Source organism: Scatophagus argus, chromosome 6, assembly GCF_020382885.2.
Source record: "Scatophagus argus isolate fScaArg1 chromosome 6, fScaArg1.pri, whole genome shotgun sequence".
NCBI lineage: Eukaryota > Metazoa > Chordata > Actinopteri > Scatophagidae > Scatophagus > Scatophagus argus.
In genome coordinates this window covers 15,767,294-15,791,969 of record NC_058498.1, presented here as the reverse complement: position 1 = coordinate 15,791,969, position 24,676 = coordinate 15,767,294, and the positions used below count along the sequence as shown (strand labels likewise).

Sequence of the window (24,676 nt, the reverse complement as noted above, 5' to 3'; positions counted from 1 at the left end):
GCAGATGCATTTTATGCATTCATACATACTATTTATTGTATTAGTATATTGTACACAAATATCTCAACCCAAAAAGCCATTCCACACATCCGTTTTTGGCTCAAACTAAGTCTTTTCTCCCCTCCTCTATTCTTCTCTCTCACTTTCACCTCTTTAATCCATACTTATGTCGTCCTCTCCTCTCTTCTTTTTTCTTCAGCCATTTCTTCCTCTTATCCTCTCACCCCTTTTGTTTCAACCCTCTTCCTCTTTTGTCTCACGTCCTTTCCCTTCCTCATCTCTCCTCCTCCTTCCTCTCTTCTCCTCAAACTCTGAAGCATCCCTCTCCTCTCTTCTCTCCTCTCATTGTTACGCTGTAATTGGAGCTGGAAGCCTGGAGACAAGCAGCTCTGTGTACGTCAGGCTGACAGGCAGACCCGTTGGCTTCTATTAAGCTTTAATAAGTGAGCAGGATTGGAAGAGGAGAGGAGAGTTGAAGGGAGGAGAGAGTGCTCAAACTGCTGCTCGTACCGCCACCTCTCTCAGTAGGATCCTGGAAAACCTGCCTGCTGTCACACAAAAGCACATACCACCAAATCTATCCATCAGTCCTCTCATTTTCATCTGCTTTTTCAGGTTATTGCTACCAGCTGAAGTTTTGGCGTGAAAAAAAAAAAGATTCACAAATATTCACATGTTCACAAAAAATAATTAACGTATCTGAGTGTCCGTGTCAAAAAGAGAGAAAGAGGGAACTGAGGAAGCATATTGAGTGTGAGAAGGCCAGTCTGTCTCCTTTCTGAAGCAAAAATGTCTTCGCGCTCACACACACAGACATACACACACACACACACTTGTCAAGACCATTCCTCCTGCATGAAGATGACAGCTGTGTTATTGCACCGTGCAGAGTTTAATCTGAAGTGCCACACAGCAACCTTGGACCACAGTTGAGACAAATGTTAGAGAAATATCTAAAACCTCTGCAGCTGAGTACAGCAAGAACAATTCCAGATGTGATTTTTGTGTGTGTGTGTGTGTGTGTGTGTGTGTGTGAGAGAGAGACGATTTGCTGCTTTGCCCCCATCATGTTACTGCCTTGTTCCGAATCTTCTGCGGTTGCAGTGCTTCATTTTTGTTTACAAAGTCATCGGGGCTGCAGTTTAATAAAAAAAAAAAGAATCAATTCATTACCTGCAGTGTGTTTGGGTGTGTGAACACAGTAGATGAACATGCTGATAACCTCCAGATGCCTTTGTCTGTGTCGCATCTGCTGCCCCAAAGAAAACCCTTTTTACTGAGAAGAGGAGCAATAATGTGATTGGAACTGGCAGCCTTTCCAAACTGAAAATAAATACCGCAAGAATCAAGGTAATGTTTAGGCTGCAAGAGCAAAGATGCCAACAGTGTGTTCAAGAAGAACCACAACGAACAAATGCCAAATTCATTATAAACATAGAAGAAAACAGGTGCTTAAATGAGCACAGAAAGGCTGACGTCTGCATGTGTTTGCCTATTTAACCTCGATCTGGCTAGCACAAAGAGACAGACCGAAGAAAGATATGTCGTGAGATCCAATTTCTAAGCTGTCGTCTGCTCTCAGACCACTTTTGAGATATTGAGCAAACAAGTTTTTCCAGCAAAACTGAATGACCTCCTGAATCAACTTTAACACTCAGCTAAGTAAACAGAATTCAAGCCAGATGTGAGGACTTACTTCAGGTGAATGTTAAATGAAAAATTCTTTTTAGATCCAACTGTTAGATGGAAGTATTCCATGATTAATGTTTATCGTCAATATGATGAACTTATGGAAGAGCAAGGATTTGATGACTGTTCATGACTGAACATAATCCCAAAAAACATGTGATCTCTGGTTATTCTGGAGGATTTGTCTGATGGTGAACTGAACAGAACCGTCCATGTCACGTAATTAACAGGCTGTAAATAAGGCCTGTGTCTATGTGTATCACTGAGTTTATTGGATTGGTGATAAAAGACTCATTAGTGCTGAAAAGGACATTGATTGACCAACAAGGCCAGCTGATTAATGCCAGGTTTCAGTCTCTAAAAACTAAAAAAAGCTGAGAGTGTGGACTTGCATTGATAGAGTCAAGGATCTGTTGTCCACGTAATACGATGAAATTCTAAGTGACAAGGGCTCGATGAATGGTTAAATATAATTCTGGTGATTTGTTGGCTGTACTTTTTAGTGTGCAGTGTTGCTCTAAGGCCTGGCAATGAACCAACTGTCTGAATAAATAAAACAAAAACACAAACAAGGTTCTGTCAAAGTGGAAACAGACAACTTTCCCTCCAAGCATTTCCACACGGTGTCGTTGCTGGCAATGCTGTCATAAAGTCATTCAGAAAAGAGTTTGTTCATTCATTTGGTCTGCAATGGAGACATGAAAGCAGACAGAATTGGTGTCAGCATGACCATCAGTTTGTCAGTCAGTCTTTATTTTCCCAGGACATTTTGTGCCCGGTGGCAGACATTTTGACATTACAGTACAAAGCAAGGTTTATAGGGAATCAGTCAAAACACAAGTGGTGTGATTATTCTACAGCCATTACTTTAAAACATTTAAACATTTAAGTCATAATGAGACAAAAAGCTCTCTAACTATTTTCTTTAGGTCAAATTTATAGTTTGGCCTTGCTCCTGACAAGCATTGTCATTATGAGCATGTGCTTTTTCTGGTCTTGATCCTGCTCTGGGCCTTGGTCACCTATAGAAATGAATGTTTTTTTATCCACTGAGAGCTAAAGCACAGTGAAAAGCACAGTACCAGCATCTGCTAAGAGTCGGAAAGAGCTGAAGACAAAGAAAGTTTTCAATTGTGATTTTTTTTTATTTCTTGTGTTCAACCAGCGCATACAAGCTTTGAGCTCTCTCCTGTGTGTACCGATATCTCCAGATCTCAGAGAATTATGTGAAACTAGATAGACTGCACTGTGGGTAAGAGTAGAAGTAATTTTTTCTGTGTTTTTTGGTCAGCTACCTCTTTATTTTGCACATGAGTGCCTCCGGCACAGCGCAGAAGTTCAGCAGTCTCTCACAGGGTTTTTAGCTGCCATTCCTCAGTTTAATGTCAGTGTATAGAGAAACACTTTATTATGCCAAGCCACAGGCCACATTAATTAGCCACCAGTCTGTGTGAGTATTTGCACCACAACCCGCTCCATTTTCCCTGTTAAAAACGAATTTGACACTCAATAAAAGTATGTTTGTTTGAAAAAAAAAACCTGCTGCCGTTTTCATTCTCGCTCATTCCTTCTGCGGATCTTTGTTCTGCTCATTTTCTCTGCTGCATGTAAGTGAGTGAGTGGCTCCCAATGTCTTTTAATGGCATCCATTTATTTTCTGCGAGTAAGAATTTATTTCCCTGTCCTTGTGGAGACTGTCCTCCCTCCCTATTGGTGTTGTAATTTAACAACTATTACTATGTTTGTCTAAGGCTTCAAATGTTCCAGTTAGTTTTAGGCAACCTCTCTCTCTCTCTCTCTCTCTCTCTCTCTCTCTCTCTCTCTCTCTCTCTCTCTCTCTCTCTCTCTCTCTCTCTCTCTCTCTCTCTCGCTCTCTCTCTTTTTCTCTCTCTCTCTCTCTTTGTCTCTCTATTTAACACCCTGCTATTTCTTTCTCCTGGTTTTCTCCAATCTGCTTCCCTTGGCACAGTTTCATTGTATTTGTTCGAATTTGTCCCAGGAGCTCATGCAGCAAAGAACAACTTTTCTTCTGGCATTTTCCTAATTGATCTATGGCAGCCCGCACTGTGGTCGAGCTGGATTCATATCTTCAATAATTCATAAAGAGTTCTCTCCGAGGGAGTTCATCTCATGTTCTTAAACAAGAGAAATACAGAAATTCGTGATCTTTTCTGCTGATATGGCACCTATTATCTATAAACACAATGCCTTATGTTGCTCCTTGCATATATATGTAATGAGAGAAAATATAGAGTACAAGTACTTGTTATTTATAAATTCACAGCATAGACAAGAAGCTCAGGCATTTCAGGCCGTTACTGCATTTGTAAACTAGACGCAAAGCTGAACCGTGAAGTAACCAGCTTCTGAAGTACCCAGACAGTTAGCTAACATGTACTCTTTTTAATAAAAACTCACAAGTAGTGTATACAACGCAATCATCTACATGTGAAGCAAAACACATTTTCATGGTAAACGTTAGCAAAACTTTAACTTAATGCCAGACTTGGCATATCTCCCTATAAAGCTAATGTTGTGAAACATGTTAGGGTTGAGAGCTATTCTCAATCAGGAAGACAGTTATTACCGCCATTAAAATCACCATCCACTTTACGTAATGAAGGCAATTAGCCAGAGCTACCTTGGCTGGAAAGCATGCAACCATCACCACCCACAGAGGGGAGAGAGAAAATAGGCCGTTTTGTCTCACCGTTTGTTAACTCCCACATGTTTAATACAGGAAATACTGATGCTATTAACATGCCTCCACTAGTTGACTGATGGCTTTCCTTTGTGTGTGATTGTATCTCTTTCTAGGAATGCTGCTCCAAGAGAGTTTTATGGAGGAGCCTGATGGCCTGGTGTCTGTAAACCTGCTGGTGGTGTCTGCTGTTTCAGCCTTTGCAACAGGAGCCATCCTTTCTGGCCTCACTGTCTGCTGGATCATGAGTCATCGCCACCGCCACTCTCGAGGCTCTGGACCCAATGGAGCCCGCCGCAAAAGTGACAAGGAGCAGAGCATGCTGGGGCAGGGTCGCAGTGGGTCAGTAATGAGTGTAACAAGAACCAGTGGTGGTGAGAGACGTCGTTCACAGGCAGACAACCCCTTTGTCACGCCCAATGGCTGGCCTAAAGGAGAGATGGACCCAGGCTTGCTTCCTACCCCGGAGCAGACCCCTCTGCAGCAGAAACGGGCCATGCGTCTCCCAGACACCGACTGGGACCAGAGCCAGACTTTCCTCACCGCTGTGGGGACACCCTGCCCTAACAACTCTGTCATCTATCTAAGCTCCAAGTTCCTGCATGGAGGTGGAGGTGGTGGAGGAATGGTCCGGATAGAGGACCCAGGGGAAGTCATGCTGCCCCCACACACCGAGCGTCAGCGCTACCTGATCCTAGCCACCCAGAGAGGGGAGCACGGTGGTAGTCGTCCCAGCGGCACCCTGAGGAACTCAGCGGGAGAATACATCTACCCCGCCACGCCACAGGACTCCCCCGACCGACGGAGGGTGGTTTCTGCTCCCACTCCCCACATGGACTATGGGGAGCCTCGCTGGAGTCACGAGGCACTCAACTACAACAGCAACAATGGAGCACCCTATCATCCCCAGCGCCAGAGCCTCATCAGGCCAGATATGCACGGACCTCGAGGTCTGGAACTGGCTGACTTCAGCCATCTTCTAGTAAAGAACATGGGAGAGCGCACCCCCAGTGGCCAGTGAGGTGACATACGTGAGCCCTGGCACCAAGCTCTCTCTGAGCACCCATTCCCTCCAACAGCAGACTGGAATAACCCCTCAGACTCACAGTCCCAGTCCAACCGTACCCTGTCTGTCCTCTCTCACTGTCATTCAATGTTCTGACATCATTCAGCTGACTGAAGAGAGAGACAGAGAGAAATTGAAAAAAAGAGCGAGCTGAAAAAGAGGAGAAAACTCTCCTCACGTCTCCAATCCTCTGCTCTTAATCTGAGGTGCACCCCTCTGCTCTGCAGGTGGTGCGACCCGCAGAGCTTGACTTTGACACCACAGGACAAACAGTAAGGTAAAGAGAGGGGTGCAAAGGAAAGGGAAGCTTTTCAAAGGAACACATGGGGATTTAAAAATGAAAATTTTGCTTACAGCGCCAAATGTGAAAGGTCTCTCACCATTTTGTTCACCATTTTGACACCTTGGATCTTGTTTGTGAAATTTTGTTTCTGCTTTTGTTTTTTTGTGCCATTGGCATCCAGCAGACAACAATGTGCTTTACTAAGGATTTCAGACAAGACTAAAAACTGTTGTAGCCGTGCCAGAGGGCACTGACTCTCAATGAATCATGCAGTGTGTGTGTGTGTGTGTGTGTGTGAATGTGAGTGGCCACAACAACCCCAGCCAGTGTCCTGTCTTTAACTGTGAAGTATAACTATATAATGAAGTTTCTGTGAGGAGGAGGTTGATGTTGACAGAATTTTCCCATTTTATAAACGATCACAGAGAGACAAATGGATTTTATTATGTTTCTCTTTGAAGATCTATGTGTTTAGCAATCAAAGGTTTGGATGGTTGACCAGTGGCTGGTGAAGCATTGAGAAATCATTGTGATTCTGGTCACCTCAGAGGCATCACAGAGCCATCATGATGTGAAAGAAAGCAATAATAAGCAAGAAACACATGAAGATGAAGATAAAGCCAGTTTCATTTGATATTTCATGGTATGACCTTGTTTCTCAGCAAAGCAAACTGAAGCTTAGAGATGTGAGAAGAAGCAGGGCACTGGGAAATGGAACAATATCCCTCCTCCATTCTTCCCTCCCTAGATGCCTCTCAGTATGACTGGGCCTGCCTGACCTGACCTGAGGCCCCCCTGGGCTCTGCAGTCCATTTGAAGGAGGGAATGTGAGCTGTGGCTGTCTGGCTGTCTGACTGGGTCTGTGAGGCCCGGCCGCTTGGGAGCTCCATTCAGCCTCTTCTGCCCGACACTGAGCCTCTTTGTGCCCCAGAAGCAGGAGGAGGCTGCGGCAACAAATAGCCGCTAAGAGTCAGGGACCTAGCCCAGCACCACAGCCTAGCAGAATATCAATGAGGAGGACAGCAGCTCCATCCGTCATGTGAGATGTACCACCCAGGACCGGGCATCTCTTGTGCTTCACCCACTTCGGGTATTCACTGGTTTGCCACAGCAGGGAGGAGTTGAGGGCTGAAACTGGGGCTGAGGCCACACTTGGGGCACTGCTTACTGTCACAATGGTCATCCCTTGTGGATCCGTCCCTTTCTGTCTTTCAGTGTGTTTCACCACAAAAGCGAGATAAAGAAAACAGATGGGCATGGGTGTACTTGGGTGTGGAGTTACCCTTTCACTGCGTTGTCTGATTCTTTGATGTTTTCTGTTTTTGTCTGTTCTTGTCCACTCTCGATTCAAATGTAGATCCAGAGATAGCTTTATTGTTCATATAGGTCATGGTGTGGATGTGTTTTTGTGTGCAAGTGAGTCTTCTTTGGTTTGTGTCCATGTATGAATGCATGACTCACATTGAGTGGAAAAAACAGCTCTGGTCAGTTTTTCTCTCATTGTTATCCTTCATTTTTCAAACTTACTGAATTTATACAAAATAGTGCAGCCAAAATGGAGAATCTGGGCTTGGCTTAGTTGAAGGGGACTTTGGTTCTGTTGGTAGATACACAACACACATACGCAAGAAAATATGACGACGTACAAAAACTTGAGTTATGAACAATTAGATTTTTTTTCAGTATACCAGTATGACAGTTTTTGAGACTGTAATTTAAGAATATGTTTAAAATATACATTTTTCACTCTGACAGCTGAAGAGCCAGATATTTTCCTCAGAAGAAAGTGTAAATTGGATTAATATTTATCAGGTGGCTAGAAACATGCCTCCAAATGATGATAATGTTGCTCTATATTTGCATGGATGAATGAATAGGCAAGTTTTTGCACACTGTTTGTGTGTTTATCTTAAAAAGCAATAATATGTCAGTGGTGTGTTTACATCTTGTTTCTGCTGATCCCAAGTGGTCAAACAACCAGTTAATGAAGGTTTAATGTAAAAACACAATGGCTGGGTAATATTTAAAATGTTTCAATACTAAGACCAATATAATTGCAAAGAACAGAAGTGACAGTAATGGCCTTATCTCAAGCAGTCATACAAAAATAAAGTAATAAAAATGTGCATTTGTCAAAATTTTTATTTAGAACTGTTTTATACCAAAATTAAACAGGATACCAGCTGCCACCAACACCTTTCTGTTGGTACCAAAACAGTAAAGTGACTCAATCTCTAACCCTGAAAAATACACAGCCAAACCTGGAGGTACTGCATGAGACAAGCCAGTGAAAGAGATTTATGAAAGCAAGGGCAGAGGAGGAGGTCAGGCGAGCGAACATGATGTTACTGCATTACTGCCTCACCACATTAGTACAGTGTTCTTTACACATTCCACCCTGAAACAGGTCATTAGTATTGAGGATACGGAGCCCTCCACCAGCCCGGCCCCTCATCTCGCTGTCTCCATCTCTGCTGTGACCTGAGTGCTGCTTGTGTGTGTGTGTGTGTGTGTGAATGAGGCTTCTCTGTCTCGACTGGCTTGCCCAGCCACCCGTGTCCTCGCTCTGCATTTCCTCCGGTGTTTCACTAAACATGCTTGATTAGGCAAAGTACATTGCCAGCCCTCTAATGGCCTGATGAGCCCTTGAGGAGATTACCATAGACACATCAGCCCTGAGAGGGAGGTGCATGTTCAACCAGTTCCTTACCCCTCCACTAACCACCAGCCACACACACACACACGCATACAGACAAATACAGTCGCCCCTTTAACCAAATTTGGGAGGCAATTGAATTAACATCAGAAATAGAGTTCAGGCTTGAAATAGGCCGGCAGTGAGTGATTCTAGGAAAGGTACTGTATATGATATTATCTTGCTGAGTGCATAATTTGATTACCTTAGTTCAACATTACAGAGGAGCTAAAGAATTCAGGTGTAACCTCATGGAAGTCAGTCTGTTTATTAAAGCCGTCATCCTCCCATTTCTTTACATACTTCATGTCATTCCCATTCCTCCTCTTTCAACAGCTGCACTTTGTCTTCTTCGTCTGTCAGGCCCCTTTTTATTGTTAACAGACTCACACTATCTCTCTGCACGCAAACAGACACACACACATACACACACATGCGCACACACACAGTTGTGTTTGCATGACTTTAGGGGACATTACATGAACCTACATTAATTTCCTCAAGGCTTAACCACCGCCTAACCATAACAATAAACATTACTTGCCTAATCCTAACCCTAACCTCAACCTCACCTTAAAGCAAGTCTTCACCCTAATATTTAATGATTTACACTGTGGGCACGTGCATTTCGTCCCCATAAGGCAGGTCCTCACAATGTTGCTGTGTAAACAGATTTTTGTCCCCGCAACTACAGGAAGACACACACACACACACTATCCATCCATCTCTTTCTTCCTTGCAGCGCTCCCCCCAGCATACACTCTCTACCTAATGTAAGCCTGTGCATTTGTCCTGTTTGTCTCTATTGAAGGTTAGCTGGTTAATGTAATGAGTCGATAACGGATATCAAAGTAATTCCCAAAATCCTGCTTTATTTCACATCAAATCCTTAATGTGTTACAATTTTGTAGACATTTTCAAAGCTTCTCATGCAGGAAATTACTTTCCTTTGTTAAGAAATGATTGGGTTTGGAGGGTTTTTTGTTAAATGTAGCACATATTGCCTCTGCTTCTACACTCACACACACAGACACACACACACACACACACACACACACACACACACACACACACACACACACACACACACTCACACACATCCATCTCCATCTCTACCCTGTACTTATCATCACACACGTGTATGAAATTCCCACCCAGCCCTCGTGACCCAGTCTGTTTTTGTTTTTAATTGATCAGGTTGTGTCTGTGTGTGCGTGTGCATGCGTGTGCGTGTGCGTGTGTGTTAAAGAGACCATGCCTTTGTGTGTTGGGGTTGTTTGTGCCGTGTGGCCCCAGTGATGCCCCCCCCACACCCACCCAGCCAATAACTGCCATCTTGCCCCACAGTGCTCCACTGTACTGTATGTGCTCTGTGCCCCAGAAAGAGTCCAGGTACAGAGGATGACTTGGATGAAATTACCCATCACACTCGGGAGTCACGACATGAAACTGCTTCCTTCCAAGCCAATGTCTGAGAGGAAAAAAAAGCACAAAAACAAGGCGAAAACAAAATCATTTTTGTATAGTTGTAGATGTATTTAGTCAGCACTGATCATTTTTGTCATGTTTGTTATTTCTATAGTTTGTTTCTGTGGTAGATATTTGGTTTGAAATTATATGGAATATTATTGTATATGATTTCAATTTCAATTCTCTGTTGTGCCGGCTTTGATGACGACAATGAAGATGAACCCGATGACTATCATGATTATTATATTGACAGTGACAATGAAGCAGTACTGTGAGCAGCACTTAGGTGTTGTGTCCTGTTTGGATGCTGAATCTGAAAGGAAGTGGATGAAGAGGAGGAGGAGGAAGAAGAAGAATAAATGAACTCATACAGGCTGATTCTACTTTTTCCCAGCAGTAGAGTCTCCTGCTACTGTGAAGGACCCTGCTGTCCTGTGGCTCCTCTGTCAACCCAGGGACCCCGGGACAGGCAACACAGATGACAACACATGTCCCTACTGCGTGTACATAATCCTGACGCTTACATGTAATTTAAGTGCAGTAGCTGCATGACGACACAGCCTCTGTGTGTGTACAGAAGTAGCGACGTGTGAATTTGTACAGTACATGCAAGTGTGTGTGTGCTTGTGTCCGCGAAGAAATCTGTCTGTCGTCACGCAAAGAGCAACACGTGCATGCACCCTCCGACAACTGCACAGTACACACATACACTACACTGACGCACACTGAACACGCACGCACACACTCCAGCAGTTGTTCACCATTCTCCACATTGTCCTGAGCTCTGCCTGTCACTCCGCATGGAGACTTTGCTCTATGTCAGTTTTCTTATTCTAATAAACCGCTCAGACATCATCCTCTCACGTGTCATTACTGACTCACTTTATTTCGTTTATATATAATCTCAGTATGATAAAATACATGCAGCATGATGATTAATGCAGTATGAAATGAATAAATCTGGTGTTACCTACTAGGTTGTTGAGATGTAGAAGTATTCATATTGTTTACTTAGGTAAAAGTAGTGAGAAAATACTTTGTTTGAGATAAAGCAAACTGCATTGAAAACTCTGAGTAAAGAGGTACCAGTAAAAGTATAGCCAAAGTAAAAATAAGTAGCATAATGTAAAGTAGTTCATAATGTTCAGTCCCTGAAGTTACAAAAGATTTTTAAAGATATTTTTCTTCGATACTTTGGACACAAGCACCATTTTCATGTGGTTGGTCGAGGTGGAGCTAATTTCAACTAAACTACAGTTTGGCTCAGTAGCAGTAGAAGATACTGCACGGCCATCTTTTGTACAGGATTGTATATAACTGCACAGGCAGAAGTCTCTCTCATTCAAAAACAAAGTAAAGCAGCACGACTCCACCCTGAGCAGGTGTAATCATCCATATAAGTAACACTTGTGCAGGTGTACAGAGCCTAATATAGAATAATGCAGAATATTTTGGATTGTTTATCACATGTTTCGTATGTAAAATCGAAATAAGTGTCAGATCAGTGCACCGAGCACAGCTCAGAGCTGCACACTGAGCAGGCAGTGTGTGGTAGTGTCATCAGTCTTCATTAGAGGGAGCTATTGTTCCATAAGACACATTATGACTGCTGTAATACACGCCAGGAGGCAGGAACGAGTCTTGTGCAAGTTTAACAAAACAATCATAGAAAATGTGTAAATCAGTGGCAGCAGTTGTCATTTAGCTGTCACTTCACATTCACTGGTGTTGACATTTACATCACCCTCCTTCTTCACAGCCCCACCTCGTCTTCCTCACTATGTTCCTCTCCTCTTCCTCTGCCCCTCATCCCCATCTAGTTCTTCATCTCTCTGGGGAGCCTATCAGGCCATTTCACATCTGTTGAGTGGCAGAGGACCGTGAGGACCTGTCAGGGGCTCTCATTCGTCGATGTTTTATGGGACTGAAATCCTCCACTGCTGCAGTACTCGAGTGATATGAATGGTGGAGAAGGAACAGGGTGTGTGTGATGACTGCGTTTCACCCTTTGTGCAGTTCCACAGGAGCATTTGTGGCGTCCTCTCCCCTGCAGATTTAAGGTGATGGTGTGCACCGGCTTTGAGCTAATTTATGGCTTGTTGACACCCAGCCATGTCCCATCAGATCTGTGAGAAAAAGTACAAGCAAGAATACGTGACACCATGTAGTTCCTCAGCCCCTCTGATTCTCTGCTGCTATCCATCCATCTCTTTCTTCCTTGCAGTGCCCCCCTCCCAACACACACACACACACACACACACTCATTATGATGAATCTGATTAATGAAGAGGCTGAAACAGTGCCAGTGGGTGCTCTCTTTGATTTGACTGCCTACATCGCAGCTGAGCTCCACGTAATGCTATCTGTCATCCATCTCACCATCTCAGTATTTTGAATAATTCGTCTCAAAAGCTAGGTTTTCTTTTTCCACTCTCTATTTAGGTTTTTAACAACTTAGGCAGATTTAAGTGTTACCTAAAACATTTTGTAGGGCTGGTTGTTGTGTGGCATATGTTACTATATTTCAGGACAGTTGTACAAATTAAGGAGTTTTTTCACCCAAAGTTCAATGTTCAAATCACTAACAACACACTTTAACATGATTAACATACAATCACATTTAAAAGTTAGGATTGTCTGACCAGACCACGAACACAAAGGGGGCATAAAAAATGTGCATGGGTAATGTTAGTGTAAACTGAACATTGTTTCTCAGTTAGATCATATATTTAAGGGGTCTGAATGAACCTGATGCAACATTAAACCTGCTTCACAATAACGTTGTGTTGACCTCTTCAGGCTTTTTTTTTTTTTTTGGTAAAGTTGTGCCAGAAAGCCCTAGTCAGTCATGGGATATTAACCATGTTTGACATCTTAGTTTAGCCTGTTAACATGCTAGCACAGGTAGTGAGGTGTTGTGAACGCAACCAGGAAGTCCAACAAGACTCCTCCTAGCCCCGCCCCCTGCTCAGGTGCAGTATAAAAGGCCCCAGCTGACCCATTTTGTCCCTTTTGCTGTTTTCTGAAGGTGGCTGTCCTGCTGTTGGTTTGTTAGGTTTTCCTTTTGTATTTCTGTCCATTTTTCTTTTCTTTTGGATTAGTTTTCATCTGTTTTAGCCTCATCTGTGCTATTTTGATTTCTTTTGAGTGTTTCTGTTTTACTTTGGCCAGATTTTTTCCTGTTGAGTTTATTTGATGGGGTTTTGATTTGCTCATCTGGTCCAGTTCAGTTTGTTTAATTTAAGTATATTTGTTTATTCCTTGATTTGAGTTTGTATACTGATTTTGGGATAATGTTTATCAATTGGGTTGTTGGTTTTGTTGGGTTTTGTCAACCTTTTGTTCTCTTGTTTTCCAGGCAGCTTCTTTGTTTCGTGGGGTTTTTTTTCCCAGAGTGGGCTGGTTGCCATCAGGTGGGAGTCAGGGCACTGTGATGAGGACCTCACATTTGCATGCAGTCAGGCACTGGGGCACTTTTAGTGTGTGCTGTGTTGTAGTGTTACACCCAGGCTAGTGAGGAGGGGTGCTTCCCCCCTGAGGCCCTGGCCCACTGATTTTGGTTTCATTCGATTTTTTATTATTTTTTTATTTTATACTTGTTTTATGTTTGCATTTTTCCTTTTTATCCGCAGCAGTTCCCATCCCCTATTTTTCTAGGTTTAACTTTGATTAATTTTCAGTTTTTCAATAAAATTCATTTACTTTATTGAATCTATTGTCTCTGCCTCCTCAGTCTCAAACATGTGTCCTCTGTAGATTCCTTCTTTATTATACTTTCTTCTAGGTTTTCATATCCTGGGGTGCAAATTCCCAGGTGGCATTGTCGGCTCTTAAATTTATCTGAAAAATCAAAATTAAACACCACTCCCTGCCACACACAAAGTACATTTGAGACTGATGAAACTGTCAGTAGTTGTGGACATTTTTCCCCACATTGTGCTGCTTGATGAAAAGGAAGGAGATTGTCAAATTGATTACTTTTCAGACACTCAAAATCACATCAAAACCAACTTCATTGTGGTAACTGAGAGACCAACATTGCTATCCAAGTGTGGCACCCCCAGCAAAACTAAAAGTACAATTTATATTCCACACACGTTAAAATGTGATTTACGTTTACAGGCCCCCCCATGAATCTTGAAGACCTGTCTCTGGTTTTCACACCAACAGAATATAGATCAGTTAATAAGTCAGCAGAAAGATCTCAACTCATTACTACTAAAAAAAGGTTGATGAAACAATGTGTCAATGTTCAACTTGTCAGTGACTGCTGTGAACATCACCCAGTGACAAAAGAGGCAAAATGAAATGATTTAGGAAAGCACAACTCAGCCTGCATGCCTAAGAGACGTGACATATAGAAACATTCGCTGAGCAAGAGTATGTTGGCCTTGAAAGGTCAACATGTCAACTCTCAGTCTTGTATGTTAAACCGATACATCACATAAGTGTCTTGTCTTGTCTTGGTAATGTGAGACAGTGCACATAAATCAGACAATATAAAGCAATGACAACACAATAACTACACTCACTCCTCAGGCCAAGAGCTATAATTGTATCAGAACAATGTTGAAAAACAAATCTCTTCGTTTTACAGTTCAAATTGAGGCTTGTAACACATGCAGTGTACAGAGGAGTATGTTGTTTTAGAGACCAGTCAGTTTTTACACAAAACTGAGGGAAAAAAATTACAGATGCCTTGTAATAACATTCATGACCACTAGGGGTCGGTATAAGCTGATGGAAAAAAAAACTACTGAGCTGAAGCCTTTCAAATCCATAAGAGAAAATTTAATTATTCTCTTTCTGTCCTTTTGTCTCCACCAGATTTTAATTCCAACTGGCTCCATGACAAACAAATAAAAGCAATTCAAAACACTGCGTATTTTTCAAGATTATTTCAAAATTTAATGCTGAGATGTTTTAAATATTTTATACTGAGTGTCTGGAATGTAATAACCAATTGAGAATTATGTGGGGAAGTAAGAGGGAGAAAAGTACAGCAATAAGAGGGAGGTAATGAAAGAAGAACCATGAGGGATAAAATGTATGAGAAGGGCAGAGATGAAAGGAAAATTGTGTTGACAGACAGGTCCATAAAATCTAATTTTGCAGTTGGAGTGGGAGTAGAGAGCCCCCAGGTGGACACCCTCTATATTGAGAAGCAGGAAGGCGAATGTGTGGAGCTACTTACTCGTTATTGCTTAAATTAAAGAGGAGTGACTGATTTTATGTGGGCTGGAGCAGAGGCATAAAGCAGACATAAAGACATGTTGTGCTTTATGACTGAAAACACTTACACCAGTCAGTTTTGATTGAGTTTTGAAGACATAACATAGCTGGTGGTATGTTATCTGAACATGTGTTGAAGTTATGAGAACAAGAACTCCCCATGTAATTAGTTATTCTGATTTACATCTAACATACAGCTGGAAGAGAACTGAGTGCTAAAGGACAGTTACACTGTGTTTTGGAGGGATGTCTCTGGAAGTAGATTCTGAAGGTCCAGTGTCATCTTCTTCTTCTATTCCTTTACGTGTTGATCAGTGCCAACTCCATAGTCTTGTAGATTTTCTCACCAACAACCAACAACCTTGCATTTAGAAGCACAAGAGATAAGTAGGCCAGCTCAGTTCACTGCAGTAAGATAAGCTCTGTTGTCACCCTCAGCTGACCACATATTTTATTCACTTTAGCACAGCTACTCAGCTATGTACGAACACAGAACGCTGTGAAAGCTCTGCAGTGTGGCTGGTGCTCCTAGAAAGTCTGGCAGAATTTCCTTAACATCCCTACATTTCATAATCCAAACACAACTTTATTTTACCTGATTTCTAACGGGAGTTTTGATCACCTATACATTGTGAACAATAACCCCGGCAGACATACATGATGTGCACATCTGTGAGTCACAGAGAGCACTTAGACCTAATTACAGTAAGCAGCATATGTGGCTGTGTAGGCGTAATTGGAAAATCAGCAGGATAGGCAAGGAAATGTAAAGACTTAATTGGCGAGTCAGCAGGGTGTACGGCTCCACCCTGTGCAAACAGTGCAGACATGACATAACAAACAACACAATGAACACAAATACCACTGAGGTCTGGATTATTTGTTTTTGTTCCCACAGTTCCTCACTTCACTGCAAAGACATGCGTGAAAAAATATGTTTTATATCATGTGAGCGAGCTGTAAGTAAAACTTATCCATTTATCCATGACGGTGTGTAATGCCTCAAACTTTCTGCCATCAATGTTCAGCCACATCATACCTCCCAAGACTCACTACATAAGCCTACAGAGATCGTAGTTCCCCATTTCATGCAGAGATGGTTCATTCCTGTTTGTTCATCTCTTTATCCTCCATCTAGAACTTTCAGCAAACTTTTTTTTTTAACCCAGTACATTGATTTGTAGCCAAATACCTGCAGAACTAATGACATTCCTGTCAGCCTCAGCTGTACTTTGCGTTTCGCGTTAATTGGTGAACGTTAGTGTGCTATACTGGCTAAAGATCAACATGTTAGCGTTGTCACTCTGAGCGTGTTAGCATGCTGACATTACAGCATCACAGGGCTGCTAGCATGGCTGTAGCCTCATGTTTCTTTACAGCTGATGCCTAAATCTGGCATTTTAAACAGCTTTCACTGCAAATGTCCTTCATGATTGATGTTATCTGCAACCGGTGATATAATACATTCAGTGACACCAACATCTGAAAGATCAGTTACCCATTTCATAATTTATCTGCAGGAAATAATATCAGATGTAAATTAAGATGCTGATTACTAGACTGCTGTCCAGACTATGGTCCATTAAATCTGATACAGAACAGGAAAGACAGATTTCTGTTGTTTCATGAGCTACTGGTAAGAAACACCATCATGCATCTGTTATGCACTCTCTCTATTGCTATACTGAAATATGATGCCAGAGACTCTTGTTTGACAGAAAATGTGTCACAGTATGACAAAGGCCATTTGTTCTGCAGTCTGATTATGATTTAAACAGAGTTTGCAACAAAAAAAAATCTTGATATTTTTTGCTATGTGTTTATCATGAGTGGCATGGTGGTGCAGTGGTTAGTGCTTAGATAGTTTGTGGATCAAATGTGTGCATGTGTGGTTTGCTTGTCTTTATATGTCAGCCCTGTGATGACCTGGCGACTTGTTGCTCACAGTCAGCTGGGACAGGCTCCAGTCCCCCCGGTGACCCTCCACAGGATAAGCAGTGATAGATAATGGCTAATAATTATTATTATTATCTATCGGACAAGACAGATTTTGTCATTGTCATTTTTTCATTAACTGCTATAATTCAGTCATTCAGTCCCAGTGCTTATCAAACTTCCATATGTGGGGCAATGGTTTTCAAAGCATGAATTCAGGGTTTTTCTTTGTTACATGAGCTTCCTGTGTGACATGACTACTCATAATAAGACATAAATGACGATCAATTTGTAGATGTTAGAGTTCAGTGGGGCAGTAGAGCAGAATATTGTTTTATCTGTGTGTTCTTTTTGTACATCTATACCCTCTTCAATGCAACCTTCATTTTAGCCTCAATCTCTTTCCCAATTTTCTACTAAATTGTCCTCATTTTTGTTTGCTCCTGCACACAAAGATGTTTACCTTCTTTGTGTGATGGCAAGATTACCTCTGCCATTGTCCAGCTGAGCGGGCTAGTGAGGCAACTAGGTGTCTCCATGGAAACCTGGTTCAGGGGTCAGTATATTGCAGATGCACTTTGTCGAGATGTAAAAATGCTGTCAATTGATGCATCGTGACTAGACTTTGACTGAATCCCAGGTGTTCATGCTGCATTGTTTCCTCTTTGTGTTAAACATATTGACGTGTTTGTCCACACATCCTGTCTCTGTCCTTTGTTCTCTTCTCTCTGTATGTCTGTTCTTTCATTAGATTCAGTTTCATGTGTTGCACCTTATTTCTCCCACCTTATTTGCTTTCATTTATTTATTATTATCAAATATTTATTATTTAATTTTATTCGGTTTTGGATTTTTACTTTCCTAGTTCTGTGTCTTATTGTTATGCACTTTTAGACTCCATTTGTTGTTGTTAAATGTGTCAAGATATTGTAGATGTGTTTCTAATTTCATTTGCCTACATACATAGATGCACCCTGAAACAAATCACATGTGTTGCTGTGTGCATTCAGTCCGAGGTTCGTGGATGAGTGTGTGTGCTGGGGCCGTAAGTTTGTTCCCGATGCTGGTGATTAGCTGTTCTACTGATGTGCTGTAACACAACGCGGGTGAGATTAATTGAAAACAGAGCCATTATAGATCATTCACCGTGATATGTCTTATCTTGTCTCTTGTCTTACCACAGTCCACTGACCACAGCAAGGCTGAAAGTGAGACTGACAGGACCGACACACTCCACTTTCTGTTTCTGACCAGGCCGGCTCAGCTTCATCGCTCGCCAAATTCTAGCAACCATTTTTAGATCACCATTTCTTTAAGAGCAGGTATACTGTGAGGTTTTGACTTTTTTAACGCTTTAATAAATAAGGTATAAGTTGTAGCATCACAGTAATTTGTTGCTTTTACAAAACCATCTTCTGGATGAATGTAATGTGGGATATTTCACATTGTATTTTAACCCGTATGTAACAGCCTGCGTTTTGATGCAGAGAAATTATATGGCTGTTAAGGACTTAACATCTATGTTCTGTGTATAGCCAGACACTGAATATCTGTGAGCAAAGATACAGTAACTCTTTGAGTCTATATGAGGAGATCTGGACTTGAGTTTTAAAGAAATGGTTAAGCATTGCCTTTTATCACTTTTTGAGAAGAATTATATGAGAAAATGTATATCACGCAGATGTGTTTTCGCAGGGTTGAATTATTTTATGGATTATTGCCTAAATATAGACTAGCTGTTTCCCCTTGTTTCCCCCTGTTTCCAGTCCTTGGATGCTGGTGGTGGCTACAGATTTACCATTCAGACAGGAGAGTGGTAAGAAAACAAATGATTGAATTTCCCAAAGTGTCAAAGATTGCTTTAAGGTTAGGGGTAGATTTTGAATAAGGTTGGTATTTAGGTTCATATTAGGCACATATAGGCAAATCCACTCCATGCTAGAGGCATGACCTATTGGCCATGACATACTGAAAGGAGCCACAACATAAAAAGGTTGAGAACCACAAAGGGAACTCAATATGTCCTCATGAGCACAGTAATACAAACCTATGTGTATGAGCCCATCTGTGTTTACACCCACTTTCAATAAGTGTGTAGTACCCTAGTTGTACATGTGCATATGTGTAAAATATGTGGGTACAACTTGTTATCATGTGTCATCACCATCCTATTTACTCCATTCATCACCGTTCTGCCATACAATCAACAGGATGGGAAAGATCATAACCTTGCATCGTGTGTAAGATGAAGCGAGTATAGACCTCAGACTGACACAAAACAGGTATGAGCAGATCCTCCCTCTCTTTGTGTGCATGCGGCTTTGTATACACACAATGCATGTTTCAAACCCCAATGTGTATTTCCTTACCTCAGAGCATGAAAAGGTGGTGTAAAACCAAAACCTATTTGAGTGCATTCATAGATGAGTTTTTAAATCAGATAAAGAAAATAGGACCAACGTAACACCTACCATCTAAAAATCCACAATGCTGAAAGTTCTGTTCCCGACAGAATATTAAGAATATGATAATTGCAGATTTAACGTAAGATCTGTTGTAGATGTATTTAATTTTCTTCATTATAGCCACCAGAGATTTGATTAGCTCCAGGTGTCATTTTACTGTTCTTCCCTGATTACCTCTGTTCACGCACATCCAGTCAAATCAGATGAATATCCATAACATCGCCTCATTTCAGCAGCTTTTATTCTTTTTCCTGCTACCACACCCACGCTGTACTGGAACAATTGGTCCCCATGACCAAAGATTAGCAGCTATGTGTGTTTGTATGCATGTGTGGGTGTGCATTTCTCCCTAGAACTTTGTGTTCAGTGATATAAGACCCTATTCTCTCTATTCTCAGTGAATGAAGCATTTCATCATCCCTTACATCTGTGATGGTCGTCAAGTCAAACAAAAGAAAGTGTTACCCAACAAGCATTTATAATTCATTCCTGTACAGTGCCTGTAAAAAGTGTTCGGCGCCTTGGATGTTTTCCCCTTTCACTGCTTTTAGAAATGTAAACATAGTCAATATATATTTACATATTAAAAAAAAACCAAAAAAATGTCAGTGTGAAAACAGATCTCTACAAAGTAAAGTAAATTAATACAAATAAGTGATTGCATAAATATTCACCCTTCAAGTCAGTATTTAGTGGATGAACCTTTGTCACCAAATACAATCACAGCACTGAGTGTCTGTGTGCACAGGTCTCAGTCTGGCTTGCACATCTGGACACTGTAATTTTACTCCATTCTTCTTCACAAAACCACCCAGCTCTGTCAGGTTGCACAGGGATTGGGAGTGAACAGCCCTTTTCAAATCAAACCACAAAATCTCTATTAGATTGAGGTCTGGGCTTTGACTCGGCCACTCCAGAACATTCACCTTGTTGTCTCTAAACCATTTCTGTGTAGCTTTCGCTGTATGCTCATCTTGCTAGAAAATAAACCCTCTCCCAAGTTGTATTCTCTTGCAGACTGAGTCAGATTGTCCTTCAGGATTTACCTATGTTGCTGCATTCACTTTACCCTCTGCCTTTACAAGCCTGCCAGGGCCTGCTTGCTGAGCTGCGTCCCCACAGCATGATGCTGCCACCACCATGTTCCACAGTGGAGACGGTGTGTTTGTGATGATGTGCAGTGTTGGGTGTTGGTCACTCAGTTTGTGATGTGCATGATCACTCAGATTGTGAGGACAGCCTGCTCTTGGCAGATTTACACACGTGTCATAATCCTTCCATTTCTTAATGATGGATTTAACTGAACTGCAGGTTATGTTCAGTGATTATTTTCGTATCCATCCCCTGACTTATACTTTTCAATAACCATTTCTCAGATTTGCTTGGAGTGTTCTTTTGTCTTCATGGTGTAACTGTAGCCAGGAAAACTGAATAACCAGTGACTGGACCTTCCAGACACAGATGTCTTCATACTACAATCACTTCAGACACATTCACTGCACTCAGGTGATCTCCATTTCCCTAACTGTGAGACTACTAGCACCAACTGGCTGCTTATGTCAGTCAATTTAAATGGGGTGAATATTTATAAAATCACTTATCTAACATTATATATTTTTAATTGATTGACATTACTTGTTGTTTTCCCTTTGACATTAAAGAGTTTTTGGGGTTATTTTTTGTAATTTTTTGTTTAAAAAAGAAATTTATTGACTGTTATTCCATTTATAAAAGGAAATCATCCAAGCGGGTGAATACTTTTTATAGGCACTGTGTAATGTTGTGCACACCTCAGAGAAAAGCACGACTCTGGATCAGGACTTGAGAATCTCTCACAGTTTTTAATAGGGCAGCACAAGGTTGGTACAGGCAGTCAGAAAACAAAGAGCAATTTTTCTTCTTCACTGTGCATAATAATGTGAAAATCAGGGGTAAAAAGGGTATAATGTTTACAATTATAAGATGGTAAGCAGTTAAAAAAAAAACCCTTTCTTCCTGTGACTGTCCATAATCCATTCATTGGTTTTATCCCAAGACGGCCCAAGTGATCACAAGTTGCAGTCACAAGATGTGGAACAAGCACCAAGTCTGTAAAGGACAAGAAACAGGAACATCTTTGTTGTTTTGTTTGTGTCCTCATTTCTGAGGCCGACATGCCACATTCTTACTAATTCACTTTATTTTCAGAAAAGTTTCAATTAAATGTCAGAGTTTTTGAGTTTGCGTGTAAACTGTCCTTAACACTAAAGAGACAAAAAAGTATGTGTTAAAATAATCAATCAAGAAAACCCTGAGAGTTGAACTGTCTTGGGACAACGTTTGATTGATTATTCACAACTTCTGGTACAAGTAGCATTAGGTCAGACTAATCATAGGCATTGTTACATACTTACATTATGTAATGAGAAATCCTACACACTAAGTACTGCCTACATTACTGGACGTTTTTGAATTAATAACACATACTGCGATTACAAGATTAGATATAGTAGCCTGTAATATGTTCAATTCTCCACTGGTCTCTAAGTACATACACTTTGATGTAGTCAAACTTGATTATATTGTAAAGAAGTATTGATGATATAAAGCAAAGGTCATTTAAACTATATTTCACTTGCTATGTCTGTATTGGAGGCGGCATTGTGGAACAGTGGTTTGTACTGCCACCTCACAGCAAAAGGGGCCAGTGTGGACCTGGTTTGCTGTGTCTGCCTGAGTTTTCTCCACGTACTCCGGCTTCCTCCTACTGCCCCAAAAACATGCACATTAAGTTAATTGGCTACTCTACATTGCCTCTAGATTGGGAATAATTTGAGCATGTGTGATTGTGTTTGTATGTTGGCTCTGTAATTGACTGGTGACCAGTCCAGGGTGTACCCCGCCCCTGCCTCTCTCCAGTTGTTAGCTGGGATAAGCTCGACGCCCCCCCCCCCCCCCCCCGCCACTCTGCACGGATAAGCGGGCATTGAGGGAGGGAGGGTGGAGAGAAGATGTTTACATGTATCAATAACTAAAGCGGGGCTGGCATTTTACACAGTGATGTTGTTGCGAGGCAGTGGCGAGGGTGTGACAGAGTCCTGGTCTGATTCGTTAAGCGTGTGCGTGCAGCTCATACCTGCATGTGGGTTCATGTACATGGGCCAAGCTTTGTTAAGTAGGTCAGAAACACATAGCGTATCATACTGATTGATCAGGGATAAGTAAATCCTCAACAGCAGGACTGTGGCCCATATACAACCATCACACTCATCTTAAAGCACCTTTTAATGATACGATGAAAATTTAGGACACAGCCTCCTGTGTGTCTTGAGAACTTAATAGCAATCACTGCAGGAGTCAAGAGTGTTAATTTCAAAGATTATTTGTCTGCACATACACATATTATTTCATTACTTTTGATGTACATCACAAATGCAATCTAGGTTACAGCTCATTTTAAAGCAGTAAAATGTTGTCTGGTTTCACCATTCTGGGTGCTCAACAGGTGATCCAATTCACATGTTCATGTTATGCAATGAGAAATCCGACATACTAAGTAATGCCTGCATTACTTGATGTTTTTGAATTAATAACAGATGCTGCAATTCAAAGTTTAGATTTAATAGTTTGTAATACATTCAATTCTCCACTGGTTTCTTTGTACATACAATTCAATATAGTCAAGTACATACAATTTGATTATATCAAACACGGACCAGTGGTCAGTGTTTTATAAACATAGAGAAAGTTTACACAGTAGTTTTGTGAAGGAAATTGTATTAAAATACCTCTTCGTAGGTAACCTAGTAACTGTCATGTGAAAAACAATAAAACATCACTCTGATCTCATCTAATGTCTCTCTATATTGAATTTGGCCAGAGATTAGATTAAAGCTCCTAGGGATGTCTCTGAATATGACTGAGGGCTTTATGAGCAGGAAATAATAAATCCATGGCTGAATTCTTCCAGCACTCCATTTTATACAATTGACAATCAACTGCACTATATTTCCTGCTGTTATATCTTTTTGTCCACAGATTGATGCAGCTATGACTGTTTTCATTTCTCTTCTCACATCTGTAGTGAAAGAAAGCTGGCATAATTTATAAAATAATGAGTATTAACCACAGACTTGTCTCATACCAGTAAATATATTCACGCTGCAGCTAATTCTTTCAGTCAAATGCTTCACTGACGCAAAATGTGATGCCTTAGTGTCTGAATGTAAATACAACATGTAGCCGTACAGGATGTAGAGGATGACGGGGGAAACTGGGAGGTGGAGCTGCAGTCATTTTCCTCCCTCCCCTGTGCTGTGGGTCCCTCTCCCCCCCTGATCTCCCTCTCTTTTCACCTCTCACCACTACTCTTCTGCTGTTATCCTTTCCTCATCATCACTCCCTATCACCCTTTTACTCCCACATTTAATTTTGTGGCCCTTTATTATTATTATTATTATTATTGTTGTTGTTGTTGTGTAGTCTGGTTTTAACTTTTTCTTTTTCACACATTGAAAACGAAAAGTTGGGTAGCATCTCTCCAGAATAGCTGCCAGCTGTTTGTAACTTGTTAACTTTGGCTGTAGCTATAACTACTGTTAGCTCAGTTCGCCATAGAGCTTCTTGCCCTATACCTGACTGTATTGTGCCTGAAGATCACAGCATCCTGAACACGGCTGGACACCAGACGGGCAGAAACTGTGTGATGACAGGACATAGCACTGTGTAACTTACAGCAGCTCCTATGAGAACTATGACCACGGGGATTAGAGGACTTAGCAGGTGGGGTTTGTTTGAGGGTTGTCTGCGTTGGACTATTGTAGAAACGTGGCAGAAGAGGACTCGCTTCCTCTCTAAATATGAAAGGTTCATTTTAAGGGAATGAAAACAAAGGCATTCTTAGTTTCAACCCAAAAATTACAAGTATAATCACATATAAGAGATTCGCCTATTAACTGGTTTTGACTAAATGTCAGGTGCAAAGACCTGTTTCAAGTTGTACTTCCAAAACCTGTTTAGAGTTGAGAAATATCATATTGTTTGACAAGATTGTATGACAAAGATGCCCCATGGCACAGAAACAGCCTGTAAAGCCCTACACAGAGCCCTCTGCATCAGAGTAGTTGCATAATAGAAGCTACTTCAATTCTGTTTGTGTTCA

General features: G+C 41.4%; 1 protein-coding gene and 1 long non-coding RNA gene across 2 annotated transcripts in view; both read left to right on the top strand.

The window, feature by feature from the left end:
- Positions 1–10,756, top strand: part of sema6bb (sema domain, transmembrane domain (TM), and cytoplasmic domain, (semaphorin) 6Bb) — a 128,132-nt gene extending 117,376 nt beyond the window's left edge. Inside the window, exon 17 of the mRNA XM_046392830.1 lies at positions 4,507–10,756. Within this exon, the coding sequence (XP_046248786.1) occupies positions 4,507–5,411 (905 nt within the window). The 3' untranslated portion in view covers positions 5,412–10,756. The remainder of the gene's footprint in view (positions 1–4,506) is intronic.
- Positions 10,757–12,919: 2,163 nt separating this feature from the next.
- LOC124060993 lies at positions 12,920–13,445 on the top strand. The gene is made up of 2 exons (XR_006843662.1): positions 12,920–12,950; positions 13,263–13,445. It is a non-coding gene; the product is annotated as an uncharacterized LOC124060993 (long non-coding RNA).
- Positions 13,446–24,676: the final 11,231 nt, after the last annotated feature.